This window comes from Protobothrops mucrosquamatus, unplaced genomic scaffold (assembly GCF_001527695.2).
Source record: "Protobothrops mucrosquamatus isolate PMUCROS unplaced genomic scaffold, P.Mucros_1.0 scaffold559, whole genome shotgun sequence".
Lineage (NCBI taxonomy): Eukaryota > Metazoa > Chordata > Lepidosauria > Squamata > Viperidae > Protobothrops > Protobothrops mucrosquamatus.
The window spans coordinates 309,931-330,534 of NW_015386862.1; the positions used below are offsets into that span (position 1 = coordinate 309,931).

The window sequence follows — 20,604 nt, forward strand, 5'->3', positions numbered from 1 at the left end:
AAAGAAAAAACAATAAAGTTACCTCCTGAAAAAGCACCTTTGGGACATTTTTTACAAGTGAATGCAAATAATGCAAAGATCACTTTGGGGGAGTGAGGGCAAAACAATCCCTCAAATTAACGGGAAAGACCAGAAGGGAGATTAACAAAGCAAAAGGGCATTTTGAAAGTAGAAGGAATGCTTGTGAAGATATTAGATATCATCTAGATATAATGAGATTTCTGTATTCTCACTCTGTTACTATAAGTATACTTCTATACATCCTGAAACTCCTTCCTAAAAATTCCAGGTAACAATGTTCATATTTGCCCTAGATTTTCTGCTAACATTTATTTAGAGGCTCTCAGTTTCCTTTGCCAAAACTGGCTAGTTATGTTATCTATTTATTCAAAACAAATAGCTGAAACAACTTGATATGCTAAGATAGTAGAATATGAAGCCACATTTGTAACTGTCTGGTTTGATATATCTCAGTTTTTCTATTAAGATTCCTAGAACTATTCAGCTGTGTATTTTTAGGGAATTGAATTTTGAAATGCTCCTTGGAGCTCTTGCTTAAGTATCCTTGTGTATGCAACAGCAATTCTTTTCACAATTTCCTGTCCTCTTTGAATCTGAAATTAATGCCAGATTAGTATGCCATCAGAGATACTTGCTTGCAAAAGAGATTCTATGGTTCCATGTTCTATTATTTGCACCAGATTTAACCATGATAAGAAATATTCTCATTGTTTTTAACTAATTTTCTCTGCTTAATGTATAAATGAGAAAAAGTTGAATCCCATGTATATGAACACTTTTTAAACAATCCTCTTCTATCTTTCAGGGAGTGATTTATTGTATTAAGTTGGATCTTGCTAAAACTCTGGGATAATTTTAGCACACATTTGTTAAAGCTGTTCACCATGCAGCAGAAAATTCATTGATCTAATATTATCCTATTCAGCAGTTATCTAGTTGGAATCTAAATAATTTTTCTTTCAATCAAAAAAGAGCCACAGTTCTATTGATGTGCAAACTACTCTGACTATATTTAGAGTAAATTAATTCAAGGTTGTGATATTAAATACTTGTAATACAATTTAATACTGATTTTATAGGTTATGATGAATGAAGCTATGTATGTTTGTTCTTTGTTTAAATAACAGTTCTTAGCTTGTACTTCAAAATACATGCTTCATATTCCAATAATTTACTTTTGCAAGCCAGCAAAATACTAATAATACATAATTATTACTAATAATAATGCATAATAATGCTTGATGGTTGAGGATAAAATTAGAAGACTTTTAGATCACTAAAATCAGTTTTGATACTTTTTGCAATAACTTTTTACTTGCATTTCCTCTTGAGTTTCTGGACCCATGGACAAAAGTGTTGTCTGTTCCAGGCCTTTGTTTTTCAACTGTATGCCTATGTTATGGAGTCTGTCTTTCAACTTCTATTTCCTTCAGCAGTGTTAGTACTAATTACTGCTTTGTATATCCATCACTTCCACTTACTTTCCTTACTTCTCAATCTATGGACTTGAATAGCAATCCTATATCAGTTTTCTCCGTTTTTCTACATACTCTTGAACTTGTATGACATTTTTTTCCAACTAACTTTTCTTGTCTGTAAAAAGGAGTTGCGGAAGTTTCCTATTTCCATGCAATCTACTTTTTTCAGGCCTCTACTGTTTTGTAGATAAGCAGAACGGAGGCAGTGACAATCTCGCTTCATTATTCTTCCTCACATGGACATCTAACTCTGTCAATTTCAGTTTATAGCTACTAAGATGGAAAAAGTAAAGTGTTGCAAATTATATGAAAGGCCAGCCTTTTCCAAGCTGGCCAATGGTTAAATTGACTGTACCAAGATCAGATTTGTGGTCATACGTATTTCAGTAGCAAGTCAGCAATTTTCCAATTTAGGATCTGTTTCTACTATTGAACTATAACACTGCACCTCGTCAGTCTGTCTCTTCCTCATTCTAGCTAGAAGGTAATAGTACCTGAAATTATGATGGAGTTAAAAAGATACAAAAAGGGATGATGATGATGATATACCTCAATTCTTTGAGTGTTTTTGTTATTTGAGTGTTCTTACAGTGTTTTTGTTATTTGAGGTAGCTTTGTTGAAAAGCAATATAAACTTGAAAGTTGAAAGCAATACACACTAAATATATTAGAAAAAGCTGCATGTTCCCCAGTGTATACCTAATTCTTTGTGCTGGAATCTTGTGTTTTAGACTGATATGCTTTATTACACCAAAAAGCAGCAGCTTAAAATAACATAAAGATGAAGTAACCATTAATATAATTTAAAAAGAAACAAATTAAAAAGGATGTGAGTTGAGTACAATAACTGAAGATGATAAATTACATATTTTACAGTATGTAAGTTCCAATTAAGTCTAATGGCTTGCGACACAACAGTCAAATTTTAGCCATTTTCTTGGAATAAAAAGTGAGAAAAACCACATTTTTCTATTAGTGCAACATGAATATTTTGCAGTTAGAGAGGTTATTAGTCCTGCTGTCCAATTTCTTCACTGATATATTGGCCAAACCATGAGTATATGAACAACCATTTCAATTTCAATATCCGAACAGATACATCAACTTACTTGCTTATTCTGCTTCTGAAATTGAGATGTTCTTGGAAGAAGGCCTTGTTACATCTCCCTATTAACACCATCAAGGAGAAAGCACCTAGGGGTACCAGAGTGAATACCCTTTGCTATGAAGATACAAAAATCTGGAACATATGTTTAGGGGTAGTTAAGTTTGAAACAGAAGGGTTGTTGTTAATTTGTGCTCAGTAGCAATAGTTAAGAAGGGGGTTAAGGATCTAATTTTCTGTAATTATTAATTTGGTGCTTGAGTTTATTTTTAGTCTCTTAGGGTTTTGATTTTTAAGTTAGGACATTTTTATTTTATTTTCCTCCTTGATTTCAATTATTAGAAGCTTCTGAATCTTTTACTAGAGCAATAAAAATGCAAAATTCATATAAAATATATTTATGTGTGTATGTAGATTTATCTATCTATTACAAACACACACATAATCTACAGTCCTATCTTAGGCACAAAACCAGTTAGATAACTTTAATGCCTATCACTGTCGCCAAATCTCAAAAAGAAGGCAGTGGCAAACACTTCCAAAATGTTGCCAGGAGGGAAGATTGCCTCAACTTATCTATACAGTCATCAAGAATCAAACTTGACTTGAAGATATAGCTATATCTAGATAAAGATAGAATTCTTTCACTATTAATTGTCATACTCCTATTTGTGACAGATTCACTTAAGTGATTTTTAGCGTTGTAAAGTGTGTCCTGGTAATAGAAATCCTGATTTAAGTAATCAAGAATTGATTTTGCCATTAGGGCCTAGTCAGAAGAACTCTAGGACTTAAATTACCAATACAAAAAAATTACAATTTCAGTTATCTATTAACACATCAACATTTGCCATGATCACTTGATTAGCAAAATACCATATTCTTCTTACACTCTTTACTGAGCAAGTTGCTCAGCTAGCAAATTTAATATCATTTGTTTGCAAGCATGCCTTGCAGAAACTAGCCATTATGAAAAGATTAATTGCTGTGATCCACCATAAATCCCACTAGTATTGAAAACTACAATGCATTCCTTTTATGATACTGGAAAGATTCTTACTGAAAAGAAATTAAGAGTAATAATAAGTATTCTGGAAGTATTTTGAATTATCTAATTTTGAATTCAGCAATTATGGTGTAAATGGGAATGATTTGTTAAGTTGTTATTCATGTAACATTTTATATACTGTATATTGCAATGCTGAATTTCAAAGTGATTCAAGAAATTGCCAAAGATAAGCACAACAAACTAAATACATAAAAACAAGTAGAAAGCACCAACTGAAATCTGGTGTTCATAAGCAGAACACCCTTACAGATCCAGAGCTTGGTAGAGTAGCTCCATTTTAATGGCCTTCTAAATACATACAAAGAGAGCACTAAATGAACCATACATATAGAAATTGTTAAACGACAGAGAATGAGGTGGCTGGATGGAGTCACTGAAGCAGTAGGCATGAGCTTAAATGGACTTCAGAAGATGGTAGAGGACAGGAAGGCCTGGAGGAACATTGTCCATGGGGTCGCGATGGGTCAGACACGACTTCGCAACTAACAATAAAACCATTTTTACATGACAAACAAATGGGATGAGCCAGTCCTCTTGAATAATATCTTTAAGATATCCAGGTGCCAAGCCAAAAAGATTAGTTCAGTCAGGTAGAAACTGGTCCCCAGTCTTTCCAGCTCCATAGACCTGGAGCAAGCAGGGGGGATGGTTTCATGCACGCAACCTAATCCCATACATGCCCAAATTGAGCTTTACATGTTCACCCGCCACTTGCGCAGCCCAGTATCCAATGGGTTAACATCTGGTAGCAGTCTGTGTACTGCAAGATGGGGATCTCTGAGGTAGAATGTTACTTTAAATTGTATTTGGAAATGTATTGGCATTGAGTGCATTACCTGTAAAATTAATGTTACATGTTACATGATTGTAATTGTTTTGACTGCCAGAAAGAGGGCTACTGCAATTTGTACCAAATGAAGTTTCTATTTTTGAAATTGAGTCTTGAAAAAATACCTATATAACATACATTGCAGTTTGTTCTTAAAGGGATTAAAAGATTAAAAGATTAAAAAATAGTGTAAACACACAAACACAAATATTTTGATTAAAATTTCTCAGGTCCTCATTGTCTACTGACATGCTAGAACTAATAATGAGTTCAGGAGTCCTCCGCTTCATCAGATAACACCAAGGCATTCGGATATACAGTAGTGTGGGTACAGCAGCATTTAAGGCTCCATACACTGGTTTAAAACTACCATATTTCTAGCTTAACCCAGGATAGAATTGTATTTCTGTATATCATTAGCCTCCAGATAGCAAAGTTATAATTACAGCATCCTAAATAAGTGAAAATTAGATCTAATATATGATTACCTACAGTATATGAGTCAGCCAGATATTACCTGGGACAAATCCACCCTTCCTAGAGTATAAATATTGAAGTTCCTCAGCACAAATAACCAGTAATATTCCAATAAAAATTGAGCAATAATTCTTGAAGCCCACAAAGCTAGCCTATCTTGCAGCAAAATGGATAGCACATCAACAGGAACTCCAACTCTGCAAAGCTTAACTTCAAATACAGGCAGCCTGTCATCTATAGCTTATGTTCCCTGGTTACCGCAAAAGTGTCCATGAGTATCATTGCTACCCTTACTTCCCTATCCTAGAATCATGGCACAGAACACCTTAAAACCTGGGAGAACATATTTCATACAGAATAATTTTATTTTCCTAACAAAGTTTCAACACAAGTCCATTTGTTTATCCAGAACTAAGTTGTGGATGTTCTTTTCATAAATAGATCTGGGATAACCAATGGCAGTCTGAGTCTAAGATAATCCATCTTCATGACTGTTGACCAAGAAAAGGAAACCAGCACAAATTGCTGGGTTTTTTTTCCTCTTTAAATGGCCAATCACTGCCTCTTCCTTTTGGAAACTAGACATCATTGGGTAGGAATGGGAATTTAAGAAATGTTATGTATTATCACATAAGTTCTTGTTTTCCAGTGGTTCCTACATGGTTCCATTATTTTTAGCATATTATCCAAGTATGTTATTAATAAAAAATGATAATTTAGTCAAAATATAGGTGGAGCATATGGTCTCTTATAAAGTATATTCTTTGAAGATAAAATAATTGAATCTACTTCTAGTTCTTTATTCTTTCATATTTTTACTGCTTTCTCCCTTACTTTGCAATAAAACTACATCTTACTTAACAGCCTGCAGGTGATAACTGAAATCTCCATGAAGATTCCCCAGTGAGGAGTGTCTGAACTGTAAAATAAGTTCCAAAACTTGCAATTTTCAAAAGCTCATTAGAGTTTTCCTGAATTGCAGATCGTCCTTGACTTTCAACCACAATCGGGCCCAAATATTGATTGCTAAGCAAGGCAGTGGTTAAGTAGTTTTGCACCATTTTATGACCTTTTGCCACAGTTATTAAGCAAATCACTGCAATTGTTAAATAAATCATTAAGTGAATCTGGCTTCTTCCATTGACTTTGCTTATCAGAAGCTATCTAGTAAGGTTACAAATGATGATCACATGACACTGGGACAGTGCAACTGTCATGAATCTCAGCACAAGAGGATGAGGCTAGATTTTGAATGGGAAGTCAATGATTCAAGGACATCCAGCAGTTGCAGGATAAGTTAAAATCTGTGTATAGAGTTCAAGTAGACAAACTAGCATAAAAACAAATCTTACTCATCCATTTTAATTCCAGGTGATGCTGAAAACAATGTTACATGTGTAATTTTCCCTGATTTTTTTCCTATATTGAAAATCATATATTTGTTACCTCCAATTCATGACATTTCAGATTTATTTTACTCCTTTAATATGAGTTATTTCTTTTTGAATTACAAATGCAATTTTAATTTGGCAAATAATACCAATGGGAGATTTTGGATATTTCTTTTTCCTTTTGAAGAATAGCCCTAACATGTGGTTTTAAAAAGAATGATGGTCAAGCCACAAAATAGAATTATGTAGCATAGAGTTGCAATCCTGCATGGCCATTTTGATGTTGGAATACCAAAGTATTGCTTTTCTCTCCTATTAAATGGTCTCTTATTTGTTCCTAACTTCCCCTGTTTAACAGCAGACAAACCCAGGGAGCACTGAATGAATCGGATGATCCTGAGACAGGCTGTGTAACTGATAACAAACCAACTTCTCGTCACTTCTATCCTGTCGCCTTGCTGCTTGTCAGCTCTCACTTGCTGGTTGTCTGGCTTATTTTAAGTCTTGCTTTACTATTAGCAAAATATCAGTAAAGTTCACTTCTGTTTGTTGCTTTTTTAAAGAACAAGAACACTTTAAAATTACACATTGTACTATATTGTACATTCTTGGACCCTCAGATTAGTTCTTAAGAAGCCAATGTCTTGAACTGCATACATTCTCCTTTTCTTCCCAGGAATCAAGAAAGCATATTATGCTCAACTGATTTAATCTACCGCCTAGCTCTAGCAAATTTTTTCATGTTTCATTAGTTCTAAGACAGCCAATGTACATTAGGGTTTCTTGATCAGATTTGATCTAATCATAAAATATGATTCACCCCCTTCTAATCAAATTCCTATTTAGGGGATTGTCAGCACTTTATTTTAATTCAGGACAAATTTGCAGGAATAGTTATTTTTCCCAGCATAATATTTGTACTCAGGTGTGAAAATTGCCAAATTCTAATTTACTAGATAGAATCATTCCCTTTAACAATGCTATCTTTGCAGTTTTCATGCCAGGAGTCACATAAAACAATTGGTTCCTTGTATGAAAATGCAATGATAAAACTACCAACATGATTATATATATTTTTCTGTGGTTATTGATCAAAAGATATAAGAAGATAGAGGAAAGTATTTACACACTGACATTTAGAATTAAGTTGAGTGTTCTGGGCAAGGTCAAAAGATTAATTTTCAGTGTGCTATTTTCATTATTACTTGCCAGTAGAGTCCTTCTGTTTTAACAAATAATTTTAGTATTTCTTTTAATTATTTGTTGCATAATTAACTCTTTTTTGTCAAGCCATTTATGGCATACAATAACTTTCATTGTGTAACATAATTAACCTGTTTGTAATTGTTGTTTTTGCTGCTTTTCCTTTACAAACTTTGTCTATATTGTTTTAAACAAAGTTTTCTTTGCATTTTGATGCACTCTGTTGGCTCTTGTGAATTTTGTACTATGTATGAATCAGCATTCATTTCTTTGTAGAACAGAAAGTTGATTTGGGCTCCAAGAAAGCCATTTTTTTCTTTCATCATAAAGTTAAAAATGAGACAAAGGTGGACATTTCCTTTGCAAATTTATAGGGCCAGATGTAATAAAAAATGCCTTACTCATGGAACCTGCACACTTACAGCTACATGTAAACTTTAACATGTACGAATGAGCAAAAGGAAACCAATCTGAAAAAAAGAGAAATTTTAAAGTAAATATATTTCTAATGCTAGAGTAAAATATATCATAAACTATAATATCTAATCAAGCCACAGTGAGAAGAAATATATTTCAAAATCCCATAACCTACTTTTGAGGGCAATAACTCTGTTGGCCTGGCCTTGGATCTAATTCTGTAAGATGTATCATCACTTGTGGAAAATATATTGTAGATTTATCTTTGTTATTTTTACTTCAATTGTTGCTAAAACTCTGCAATGTACAAAATAAAACATATTTATTTATTATTTGTTTCACGAAGTTGTCTTTTCCCCCCTCTGTACTAGACAAGGATGCCGCATAGAAAATGTCCTGAAGAATATCAAATGCAGAAAGTATGCTTTCAACATGATTCAGCTGATGGCTTTCCCCAAGTACTACCGACCACCAGAGGGAACATATGGAAAAGCTGACACCTAATCTCTTAGACAAAAAAACCCTTTCGAAAGTTTGCAAGATTACACAACTCCATTCATTAGTTAACACGCATTGCTTTGTGTGTTTTATAGATTGGGAGAATGCCTTTAAGCAAACATACCTAGGACTTGTTTTATCAAACTGTACCATCAGTCAAAAGAAACTTCAGTATATATGGTAAAGGAACATCCAGGCATTGAGCTGTCTGTTTAATAAATACAAAATTTTCATAAAATACAATGTACAGTATATCATAGGTTCACTAGAGTTAAAGGTTGATCTTCAGTCCAATAGAAAGGTAAATCATAAGTCTGGACTTAAAATCTAGTTCTTGACATTGCTTGCTGGAAGTAAGAGCAAAGTCAAGTTGCTACTTCGCTTTATATATAAAATTCATAATAGAATTTGAAGAAAAACAATCTTTTATTACTTTACCTTATTAAATATGTGAAGATATTGTCACATTTTCTGGGTTATTTTTGCAGTTCCATCTATATTTATTTCCAGCTTCTTCTTTTAAGTTCATATGTTCTACCAAAAGTGGAAGCTTTCATTTATGTTGGTGGCATGTTGCGATCCCCTGGAAGCAGAACTTGTGTTTAACTAAAAGAGCATTAAGGACAGTCTATAACAAGGGTGACCACTAGAAACTATTGTTTGAAAATACTGAAAGCATAACGAGAAATACTGTAAAGAGCCTTTATTGGTAGCTTAAAAGAATGTTTACATTTGAATAAAAGTTAAAGGATTTCAGTAATTTTGAAACTGTTAGAGTTAAATACTGATTAGAATGAAGGATTAATTTGTTGACTTTTTGATTAATCTATTGTCATTCATGCAAGATTAATTTTTATTTTTACATGTTAAAAGGTAATATTTATTTAGAAATTAATTTGTGAATGTTAATACAGAATTGGAAAAAGTGCCTTTTGTGTAAAATACAAGGTTAGTGTAAGTTTTACATTAGACTCATAGCTGCTGCAAATGAAATCATTTATACAAGTGGTGCTCTTTAAGAAATAGAATGATTTCACGTTCATTTTGAAACAGTGACATCTGGCAATAGAAAATTTGGCAAAGAAATTGAAGTACCGTACATCCAGTTCAAACATTTAGAATGAATTTGTCCAGCCAAAAATTCTATTATCTACAAGCAACACAATGATACTTCTTGGGGTTGTCCAACTGTTGTACAAAATGAAAGTTACTAATTTTGGAGGAATAATAACCCAAAATTCAATCAAAAGTTGTGAAGTATCAAACTCCAGGCTGATTTCCTTCTTTTTTATCTCTTTTTTAACTACAGAGATCAAATCTCTATGTATAGTATGTCAGAACCATATTTTTTAAACTATATTTAAAAATGCTTTAGGGGCCTGTGAATCTCTACCTTTGTAGGAAGCTTGCATGATGCTTTAGGAATCAAAATTGTTTTGAGATATAAGAAATTGGCTTCTCATTCTTTATAGTGCCAAAAGTATAGCATTAAAATGCCATCAGGCACCTCATTCTGGATAATACTGAGAGATCAGTGAAGTAAGTTTCCTATTCTTTGCTTGCTTTAAATGGGAATGAATAATTGAGGGCATAGTCAGTTTTTTATTAAGGCGGTACATTCCTGAAACACAGATCCTGCAGCAAAAGCACATATACAGAGCTAGCTACACATGAAACTTGAATACGAGGTATCAGTAAACATTTGCATATAATGTAATGATTTTGGAAGGACTCATAAATGAAAAAAAATTGCATTATGTATCTCATCAGAATTGTAGTAATATAGCAACACATATTATAATAACAAAATGCATTTCTTGCTCAGATAAACAATTTGGGGATATGTTTCTTTCATAAAAATGTGAACAGCAAACAGTGTCATCTTCCAAGTACTGTAATCTTTCTATACATGTAGGCTGAAGGGAGCAAAGGCTATTCAGGATTGCCACTGTTTAATTACCTCAGCTGGGCAGGTTCTGAAGAACTAACCACTGGGATGTGGCTTTTCCCACTTCAAATTTATAGCACTGCAACAATGCACTAAATACTCCAACAGTTTTTCTTAAGATCTTTATATGCAACTCATTTTCAAGCAATTGCTACTATAAGTGATGTTTCAAGTCTCTTACTTAAGAAAGTATCTTATTTAAAGAAAGATGACAACTTAACTTGTAGAAAGATAAAATATTTTAAAATTTTATTCTCTAGTCCCAGATTTTATGGCAGATGAGAAAGAATTCTATCATAGGTGGGATTAGCTGATATACAAAACTATCAGGATAATGCAGTTTAAATTATAGTCCCATGAAAAATGTTAACTGAATTAGCATATACAGTTAGCATATTTTATATAAATATTTTATATATGTAATGTATATACACACACACATGTAGCATTTATCCAAATACTCAGAGATTAATACAAAACAGATATAAAAAAGTTAATATGGTGGCCATATCTAAAACTTTCCCCTTTGTATGTGTACGTGCAAGAGAGATAGGGCATCAGTTGTATGATTGCAGCTGCCGTCTTGATCTTTTTCTTTTCACCCACCTCTGCAATCATCCCTGACAATAATCTCTATTTTTAATACATTTTAAATGATAGTACAACACACCAGTATAGGCTCATTGTTTTAGAGCATTACACTGTTTAGAGGAATCCTTTTTCCTCTCTTTACTTTGTGGCATTTTCTTTCTTATTTTTGGAGGTGCCAGTCATTTTCTGATGCCAAATTCCAAAAAAACCATAATAGGTCTTTTTTGTGAGCAATCATTGACCATGTAAAATTTTTAAAAGGAGGTTAATTACAACCATTGAAAAATATTGCAAATAAAATACAAGCTGCGATGTATGATTCAGTGTCATAGGAAAAGGATTATTTATAATTGTAATCCCACCTAAATTCCAAGTCTCTACAGGTACAATCATATTTGTATGTACTGCATCAAAACTTTTTGAAAGTGGATTTTCAAAAGCAGTTTGTGTTATCAGCTAGCAAGAGAAGTATGTGAGAAATAGAGAAATGTTTCATCAGAGCAAAAGTTTAAACAAAGTTTATTAGCACATTAATAGCCTTCAAGCATGGTCAGAAACTTTATTTGACTATGGCTTAGTATATAGTTTCAAAATGATTACTATTGCATATGTGCTGTTCACATGAAGAAATGTGAAGAAGCAATTATTAATTTTGCCATTAAAACATTCATCATTATTATTAAGTATGTGGAAATGTTTAAATTGCGGAACAACCTGGAAATATTTTTGGAAGCCTGCTTGATTTTTATTAAATTGGGCCATAGTTTATAAATATTTTGCTTTTATGCATGTCATCTGGTTTTTTTTAAATCATTTTGCCTATTATTTTAGAAACTGTAAGAATTCATGTGTGTAAGCCATATCCATTGTACATTACGCGTGCATGTATTTTTATTTAAATAAAACTCATATTTTCATATTATTGCCTGAGTTTGAATTGTTTCCACTGCCATAAAACAGACATCATAATGTAAGTGCTTAAAAAGAAATGTGACAATTAAAGCAATATATATGTATATAATTTATTTACCTTATTGAAGTAATTTAGATAACCAACCCTACAACAGTGACACTAGGACAGTGGTTCTCAACCTTTTTAATGCCGCGACCCCAACCGGTCGTAAGTCGAGGACTAAACCGGTCGTAAGTCGAGGACTAAACCGGTCGTAAGTCGAGGACTACCCAACCGGTCGTAAGTCGAGGACTTTCCCTGCCCGGGAGCGCCGTGCATGCGTGGTTCCGCCCCCTGCGCCGGCCAAGGCGTAGCTGGCAAGCGGCAGAGACGGAGCAGGCCGACCACCAGCTGGCCCAGCCCAAGGGAGGTAAGGCACCCGCCGGAAAAGGGGAAAAAAATGGCGGACAAAAAAAATGGCAGACAGCCTTGCTTGGTGACCCCCATGAAATGGTTGATCGACCCCAAATGGGGTCCCGACCCACAGGTTGAGAACCACTGCACTAGGACACTACAATGATTAAAACCAACAATAAATCACAGCACCCAAGGTAAATAATACATCCCAGTCATAAAACCATAACAACACCAGAGCTTGCCTAACCTTTTGGCCAAAACACATGCAGAAACCTTACAAAAAGCTAACCGGGTCATTGCCATTCAGATTTCCACAAGGCAAGCACTATCACAGAGAAGATAGGCTCCTGAGTCCAATAAGATGGCATTGTTTAATAAAGGGGACTGGAACATGCTGTTGCTTCTACATCTGGTAGTGTGAGCAGAAATAAAGGCAGCAAGTCAGTACTCCAAAAAGCCTGGCCTTAAGGGTTTATAGATTCAACCAGCAGCACCTTAAATTGCTTCCAGAAGTTCTTAGGAGCCGCTGCAGCTCAAAGAGCAATGGTATTATGTAAGCATAGTGAGAGATGCCAAAAAATTCCTACACTCCATTCTGGACTAGATGCAGCTTCCAAATGCTCTTCAAGAACCGCCCCATGTAGAGTGTGTTACACAGTAATCCAAATAGGTGATTGCATGAATCATTCAGAAATGGGCACAGCTAGTGCATAACCTGAACCTGAGCAAAGGCCTCCTCTGGATTTGGCTTTGATATGCCAATGGAAGCTGCTTTGAGAACTGTAAGAGTATAGCAAGAGAGATACGTAAGTATATATTGCTTTTTTGCTGTTTCAGCATTCCCCAGTGATAATGGTATGTCAGCAGACCAATGTGTTTAAAAACTGCCCAGAGTCACTCAGTGAGTGAGCTTGACAGTTTCTAAATTATTTGTGTGTGTGTGTGAAAGAAAAAGAGACTGCCACCATAGTTGTGAATTAGACACATTTAGGAAACCACAAACTGCAAACAGTCTTCAAAATAGACTGTATATTGTTGGAGATTTTATATATTTATAAGATCTATATAGCTCTTCACCCAGGCCATAGTGAGAGACAATGAGACCCTTCACTTCATTCCATCGGTTCTTTCACACTTGCCATATTTTGTATTGATTTTATTGTGATTTCTTTGTTTGATCATTGTGAATCAAGTGTCATGGAGAGTAAGGTGGCATACAAGTTTAATCAATTATTAATATTAAAGCTCATAAAGGCAGAGCTGTTTTATGTGTATTTCTTAGCCATTCTTGCAATTTCTATGACAAAAGGAAAACTCTTTTAAAATGTTGAGCTTCTTCTCAGTCTTTCCCTTCTTGGGAGTTTTTCTTATATATTTTTTTCTTCTTATACAAACAATTTGTAAACATATATAAACATAATTCACTGGCAAGACAAACGAAGCTAAAACGGGTCCTACCCACGATCCAAATTCTTCAGTAGAAGCTGAGATATTGTAGTTAATAGTTACAGCGAAATACAGGCTCGTTCTGAAAGCATTCTGATTACAGTTCAAAAATAAGTAGCTATTTTATAGATAGCTGGTTTTGGGTAGCCATATTCATTTAAATCAGTGGGAATTATCTGCAGAATTAGACTTAGACATCAACATCCAGGCATTTAGGGGGTGATGTACAATGCAGGCAATAAATGATTCATAACAAGGGAGGCCAGAGGGCAAGTGATAAAACACACACCACAATGTTGGGATGCAAACACTGATGTCTATCTGCTGAATAGCATGGCTTTAGGATAAAAGCCTATTCCCACAGACCTTCATGCAAGCAATAATACACAGAATTCCAGCTCAGGTAAAAACCCAATCTTTCCATCTGCAGATATCCAAGTCTTTCATGGATTGTGTGGCCTGGGAATTATAAAATACACTCTGATATACTAGTGGAGATTAGGATGAAGAAATCTAGTGTACACTGCTTAGTCTTTTTAAGCTGGCCAGAGTTGGATTGCTTATAGGTTTAATAATAAATAAGTAAATAAAAATAATTTGCCTAGAAGAGAGAATTTTGCAACCAATGTTTATCTGCACAATTTGTTATTTAACATGTGTATGTGGAATCAAGAGTTGGTTAATATACAATGTTAATAATAAATAAAAATAAATTTGCTATTTAGCATACTCATGAGCAATCAACAATGCCACATCTGAAGCATACACATGCATTTGGTTAAAATCATAACTTCTATAAATCATAACTTCCATTAATTTGTATATAGCCACATTTGGAAAGGACTGACAAATAAATATATTACAAATCTTTGAACAACATAAGAAAAAAGCCATTTGATCAAATTTGGGGTTTTCTTAATAATTGTTATTAAGACTTAAAACTACAAAGATAAAAAACTAACAAAATAAGGAAAATATATATAAAAAATAAAAGTCCAGAGAAAAAGAAAAAATGTAAAAAGAAAAGAAAAAAGATACACCAAGAAATTACTTCCCCGTTCCTCAAGGCAAGTAGAATTTCAATAAATAGAATGTCAAAGCAAGAACATTCTTTGACATAGAAATTCTCATCAACTTCTCTAATATTTCAACAAAAGATTTCTTCCCATATCTCATCTCTTCTCTATAAGCAAATCATTGTATCATCATCCAATCCTAGTAGTAAAAAACCATTAAGAATTATCAGAAATATCAGCATATATATTACCAGTTTGCTTTTAACTCTATAACATACTGAGAATTAAAGGAGAATCACCTGCTCTGAGGTTCTTGATATCTAAAAAGTTAACAAGCAACTTCAATAAGTAATTAAGAAAGGATGTGGGTGAATCCATGTCTATTTGAGGGTTTCAAACTGCAACTTGGGCAAAGCTGACTTTTTACTGGCTCCAGGAGCAATAAAACCTCCAGAAACTGCTATTTTACAATTAAGAGTCTCTGTATGGAGCGTATTTAGGCAATCCTAGGTCCTTATTCAGAGAGGTACCTCAAGGTGGTTTTACCAGCCCTTCATTCCACTGCAGTCTTTGGATCTATTGAAAGTGGAGCTGTCTTCAGTCTGCCATTGCTTGCCCCAAAATTTTCTGTGTGACCGTGTTTTGGATGCACAGCAACATATATTCCCTGTTAAATTTTCCATGCTTTGGTCTGGAATCAAATTCTTTGGTAACTAACACATATATTCAGTTACCTGGTTTAAAGTGCAATGACAAAAAAGATGTAGCACTCAGCAAGCCATCATCATTATTCCTTGAAATACCCAGGCTACTAATGTTTTGATATGTATCTCTTGGGATTACTATATAAAAGTTGTCACTTGTGCAATTGAGAGCTGCATCAATAGCATTAACTGTATCTATGAGTATAATGTGCAAGCCATTTCTCCTTCCACTGAGTACTGATGTATGGTGCTTGGCAAGAAGATATGAAATATCTTCCCTTTAATATTCATAAAGCGCATGCGCCTATAAGAAGTATTGAGGGGAAAGCTAATGAAGTTAAACTTAGATCGGAGACTTTCCAGTGATGTTCCTTCCTTCCTTCTGTGTCAGTTCTTCTATGCCAGTGGTTCTCAACCTGTGGGTCGGGACCCCATTTGGGGTCGATCGACCATTTCACGGGGGTCACCAAGCAAGGCTGTCTGCCATTTTTTTGTCCGCCATTTTTTTTGTCCGCCATTTTTTTCCCCTTTTCCGGCAGGTGCCTTACCTCCCTTGGGCTGGGCCAGCTGGTGGTCGGCCTGCTCCGTCTCTGCCGCTTGCCAGCTATGCCTCGGCCAGCACAGGGGGCAGAACCACGCATGCGCGGCGCTCCCAGGCAGGGAAAGTCCTCGACTTACGACCGGTTTAGTCCTCGACCTACGACCGGTTTAGTCCTTGACTTACGACCGGTTGGGGTCACGGCATTAAAAAGGTTGAGAACTACTGTTCTATGCAGACACAGAAATACACAAAAGAAAAATAAAAGCTATTTCAAACTATTGTTCAAAATTACATTCAAAATTATTTTCATTTCCTGTGGCACATGGTACTGTAAGAGCTAATGTTTTAGCTCCATGCAAAGTATGTCTGTTTTTTTAATCTGAATTCCAGCTGTAGTAATCATCTAAATAAAGAAAAAAATACAGAGAGTGGTTTTAAAAAAGACACGAAACACCAATTTGCATTTATACATTCATGGGTATGTTAATGGACACCAGCAGGGAGTATAAACTGCCCCACTTTCTAGAAATCAACAGGGAAGCGCTCTATGTGCAGAAGAGTCTCACTTTGCATTAAACTGAAGTTATGTCAATTTTATTAGCATGTAGACCGGGACTGGGGCTCTTAAGCTGTCTGCTCTTAACTCTGTGGAATTTTGTCACTGTGCTCCTGAGGCTTATTTTTACCAGTTAATTTGTTTGGACACCATTAAAAAGAAAAATCCTTCTGAATTCTACAATAATAAGGGATTAAACTGTCTATCAAGCTCTTCAACAGCAAAGCCTAGACAATAATGTCAGGTCTCGGTGTAAATTAAACATTGACATCAGCAAAATGCACAGAGAACCACACCTTGGAATTGATTGTTACAGTCAACTCTGCAATGCACCTCACTGATTTATTATGAAAAAGGAATCTCTAAATTGTTATTATTTCAGAATTCTTCAGTTTCTATGAAAAAAACTATTTTCCTCCAGAATTGTGGGGGGGGGGGGGAAATTGGTTTTGTTCTATCTCTTGGTTTTTGCTTTTCTTTTTTAAGAATCCAGTCTTGATAATACAGAGTTATCCGAATCAGTCCTGAAAGCAATTCTTCAACAAATATAGATTTCTACTTTTAGCTAAATAAGCATTGGCAAATTTTTGACAGAACAGTTATTTAAATTATACTTTATCTGAGTAAAAATAAAGAAAAGCATTTTTCTCAGTGCCAGAAAAAAATCATTTTTTTCCATTTCTATTCTAGATTGTATAATTTAGGTTTGAGGATTTTAAATGCCTCTAAATTCATTGAATAACATTCATTTTCTGGGTGGGGCCCAGCTAGGCAAACCCCAGGCGTGACCCACAGAGCCTCCTGCATATGAAGGAGCTGCACCCTCTCAATACTAAGAAGTGGCTTCTTACACAACCTCTTGACCTGTGTCCAGCATCCCTCCAAAAAAGGTTTAATTAATGTCTGTTGATTGAGGCCAAGTAAGGTACATGAAAGAGGCTATCTAAATTCCTTCTTTCCTTCCTTTTTTCCCATTCGAGCATCAAAATTCCTGTCTATTTAAAAAGTTATATTTTAAATTTCAAAATATTGATTGGAATTACCAATTGTCAGTGACTAGCAAGTTTATATCTGTGATTATATATATAAATATATAAAAAACACTTTAGTGCAGCTGTTAATGCATTAGGCTAGAGCAGGGGTAGGCAACCTTGGCTCTTTTATGACTTGTGGACTTCAACTCCCAGAATTCCTGAGCCAGCATGGCTGGCTCAGGAATTCTGGGAGTTGAAGTCCACGAGTCATAAAAGAGCCAAGGTTGCCTACCCCTGGGCTAGAGTCTATGAGACTGAATTCTAGTTCCACCGGAGGCACAAAGCTGAGTGACCTTGATCCAATTGTAAGACGAACGAATAGACAAGAAAAAAATGTTACATAGAAAAGTGCAGGAGACTTGACTCTTAAGTGTCATAGTATTATCCTAATTTCTGTACTTCACTATTCCATGTATTTGTAATACATACTACTTACATATGACACACAAATTTATACTTTGCTTGGGAAGAATTGCCCCCAAACAATTTTTATTCATATAGCATGACAGAATTTAAAGGGGACATTGGTCAGTACTGATGTTTTAGAGTTTTTATTTATCATCTGTACTTTATATTAATACGCAGAAAGTCATGTAGCTGCTTAATGTTCTTAAACCCAAAATGTATTCTTAATTTACTTGTTTTTATCATCTATAAGGATTAAAGCTATCCCTTAAATTCACTATTTTCAAATGGAAAGAAAATAAAAGGGGTTTCTTTCTTTCTCTTTCTTTCTTTCTTTCTTTCTTTCTTTCTTTCTTTCTTTCTTCCTATGCTTTCTTTTTCTTTTTCTTTGGCAAAACAAAGCTTTATGAAACAACTGTATCCTGTAATGCCTGAGTGAAAAACGATGGTGTAGGATGGGAGACTAGGAAGACATATTGATTTGTAGGCAATGATTAAACAGGTTTTTCTGTGTAGGTATGATGAGAAACTGTGGGAGAAAAAGTGCAGAATCTGGAGGTGGACTCTAGAGCAGTGGCCCCCAACCTTTTGGACACCAAGGACCAGTTCCGTGGAGAGAGGTTTTTCTGCAGACCGGAGAAGGTGTGGTGTCACATGCTGCCTGCATCCAGCAGAGGGGCTTCGCTTGTTTGGGCAGCCCGGTTTCTGATCTGCAGCAGCCCGATATCTGTCCACAGACTGGGGGTTGGGGACCCCTAGCCTAAAGTCTCTACATAGCCACAAACAGACTAAGGCCAACCCCTCTTGAATTCCATTGACCCTTATCTAGGGCCATAATAGTGCTAATTCTTAGTTGAATAGATTCCTGTGCATAAGCATGAATAGTGCTGAGATAATAGCAATAAAACAAAATTGTGCCATCGTAGAATCTATTAAGTCCCACAGTCACATTTCAGATGTTATTTGTTGTTTTTCTTAAATGTACATTTTAATTTCTAAGCCAAACAACAGTTCATTTAGTTTGTTAGACTGTTATGAAGTTACAACGGCACTGAAAAAAGTGACTTATGACCATTTTTCACATTTATGACCATTATAGCATCCCTCATGATCATATGATTTACATTCAGATGCTTGACAACAGGTTTATAGTTATGACAGTTGCAGTGTCCCAGGGTAATGTGATTATATTTTGTGACCTTCTGATAAGCAAAGTCAATGGGGAAGCCAGATTCACTTAGCAACCTTATTACTAATTTAACAACTGCAGTGATTGATTAAAAAATGTGGCAGGAAAAGTCATAAAATGGGGCAAATCTCAAGAAATTTCTCACTTAGCAACATAAATTCTGGGCTCAATTGTGATTGTAAGTCGAGAACTACCTGTAATGTATGGGGAGTGAAAGTAATAAGGCTAATAGATTTTAATAAAGATCATAACAAATTCAGTATTTCCAGTATTATGTAGAGAAAATCAGATCAGATGTGCTATCATTCAATCTAGAACAAAAGACAAGGCGTGGGGAAAGAGGCTTCAATGTTCTAATCAAGCCAAAACCTTATGAGTGAAATACTCATTTGCAAAGGCATTTCAGATCACGACTCAGCTCCAGCTTAAGGGTTATACTGAGTTTCGTAGTACTTCCCACGAACCCTTCGATCGATTTTTTTCTTCTGGACTATAAGACTACTTAGTACTCTAGTGTCAGAAGAAGGACCATTCATCTATATGAACATTGAGTACGAGATGACGTAGCTAGAAGAAGTCTAAAACCTGGTGATGCTCCAGACAATAACTTCAAGTACAACGATAAGCTGGTGCCTTAGTTGTTCTCTGTGTACAAAAAAGATGGGAAAATTAATTTTTCAGCAACACCAGCTTGTTATTGGATTACAATTGCTTGCATGCCCAGGCTTTATAGCAAATGGATCTCTGTTATATACAGGATCTTGTGCTATTGAAAACCTTGATGAAACATTAGAGCACAAAAATTTGCTCTATAGACTGGCCTTTATAAGGCAGTAAACCGTGCTACATCAGAGTGGACTTTGGTCATGCTCTAGCAGTTTTTATTTGCTGATTTAGTTTAATTACAATAATTATTAGCCCTGGGCTCTTTTAAGGCTTACGTGTTCACAGGAAGCAGTACAAAATAATTTTTTCATACACAGCACATTACTTTAAAATGTTCACATGTAATTATTATAATGTTCTTCCTCAGTAACCAACTTAAAAAATGAGTCAGGAAATTGCTTTAGTATAGGATCTGCCCTATCCTTGCCTACACTTCTACCTTCTCACCAACTGCTCTGTCTGAGAATAGCTAGTGTTGATGCTAGAAGAAACTACCATTCTTCAGGGATCTTCAGTTTCCCCCCAAGCCTCTTTTTAAAAAGTCTGGCCACATAGATGTTGTTCTTGCAATAGCAATGAAATAGGTTTAGACACAAACATGGTGCTTGCAATCCCATACAAGGTGCTCCATATATTGTTAACGTTGCTTGTTAACTTGCTAAGGCCAAGACCATATTTACATAATCTCCAATCATAATCCTCTAATAAGAG

General features: G+C 35.1%; 1 protein-coding gene across 2 annotated transcripts in view; it reads left to right on the top strand.

Moving 5' to 3' along the window:
- The window catches only part of INPP4B (inositol polyphosphate-4-phosphatase type II B), a 134,571-nt gene extending 126,077 nt beyond the window's left edge, over positions 1 to 8,494 (top strand). The window contains exon 23 of one of the 2 annotated variants that reach the window (XM_015817180.1): positions 8,362 to 8,494. In XM_015817180.1, coding sequence (XP_015672666.1) covers positions 8,362 to 8,494 — 133 coding nt within the window. Of the gene's footprint in view, positions 1 to 6,728; positions 6,904 to 8,361 lie in introns of those variants that run through there. The other variant, XM_029284388.1, reaches the window with a different exon arrangement.
- Positions 8,495 to 20,604: the final 12,110 nt, after the last annotated feature.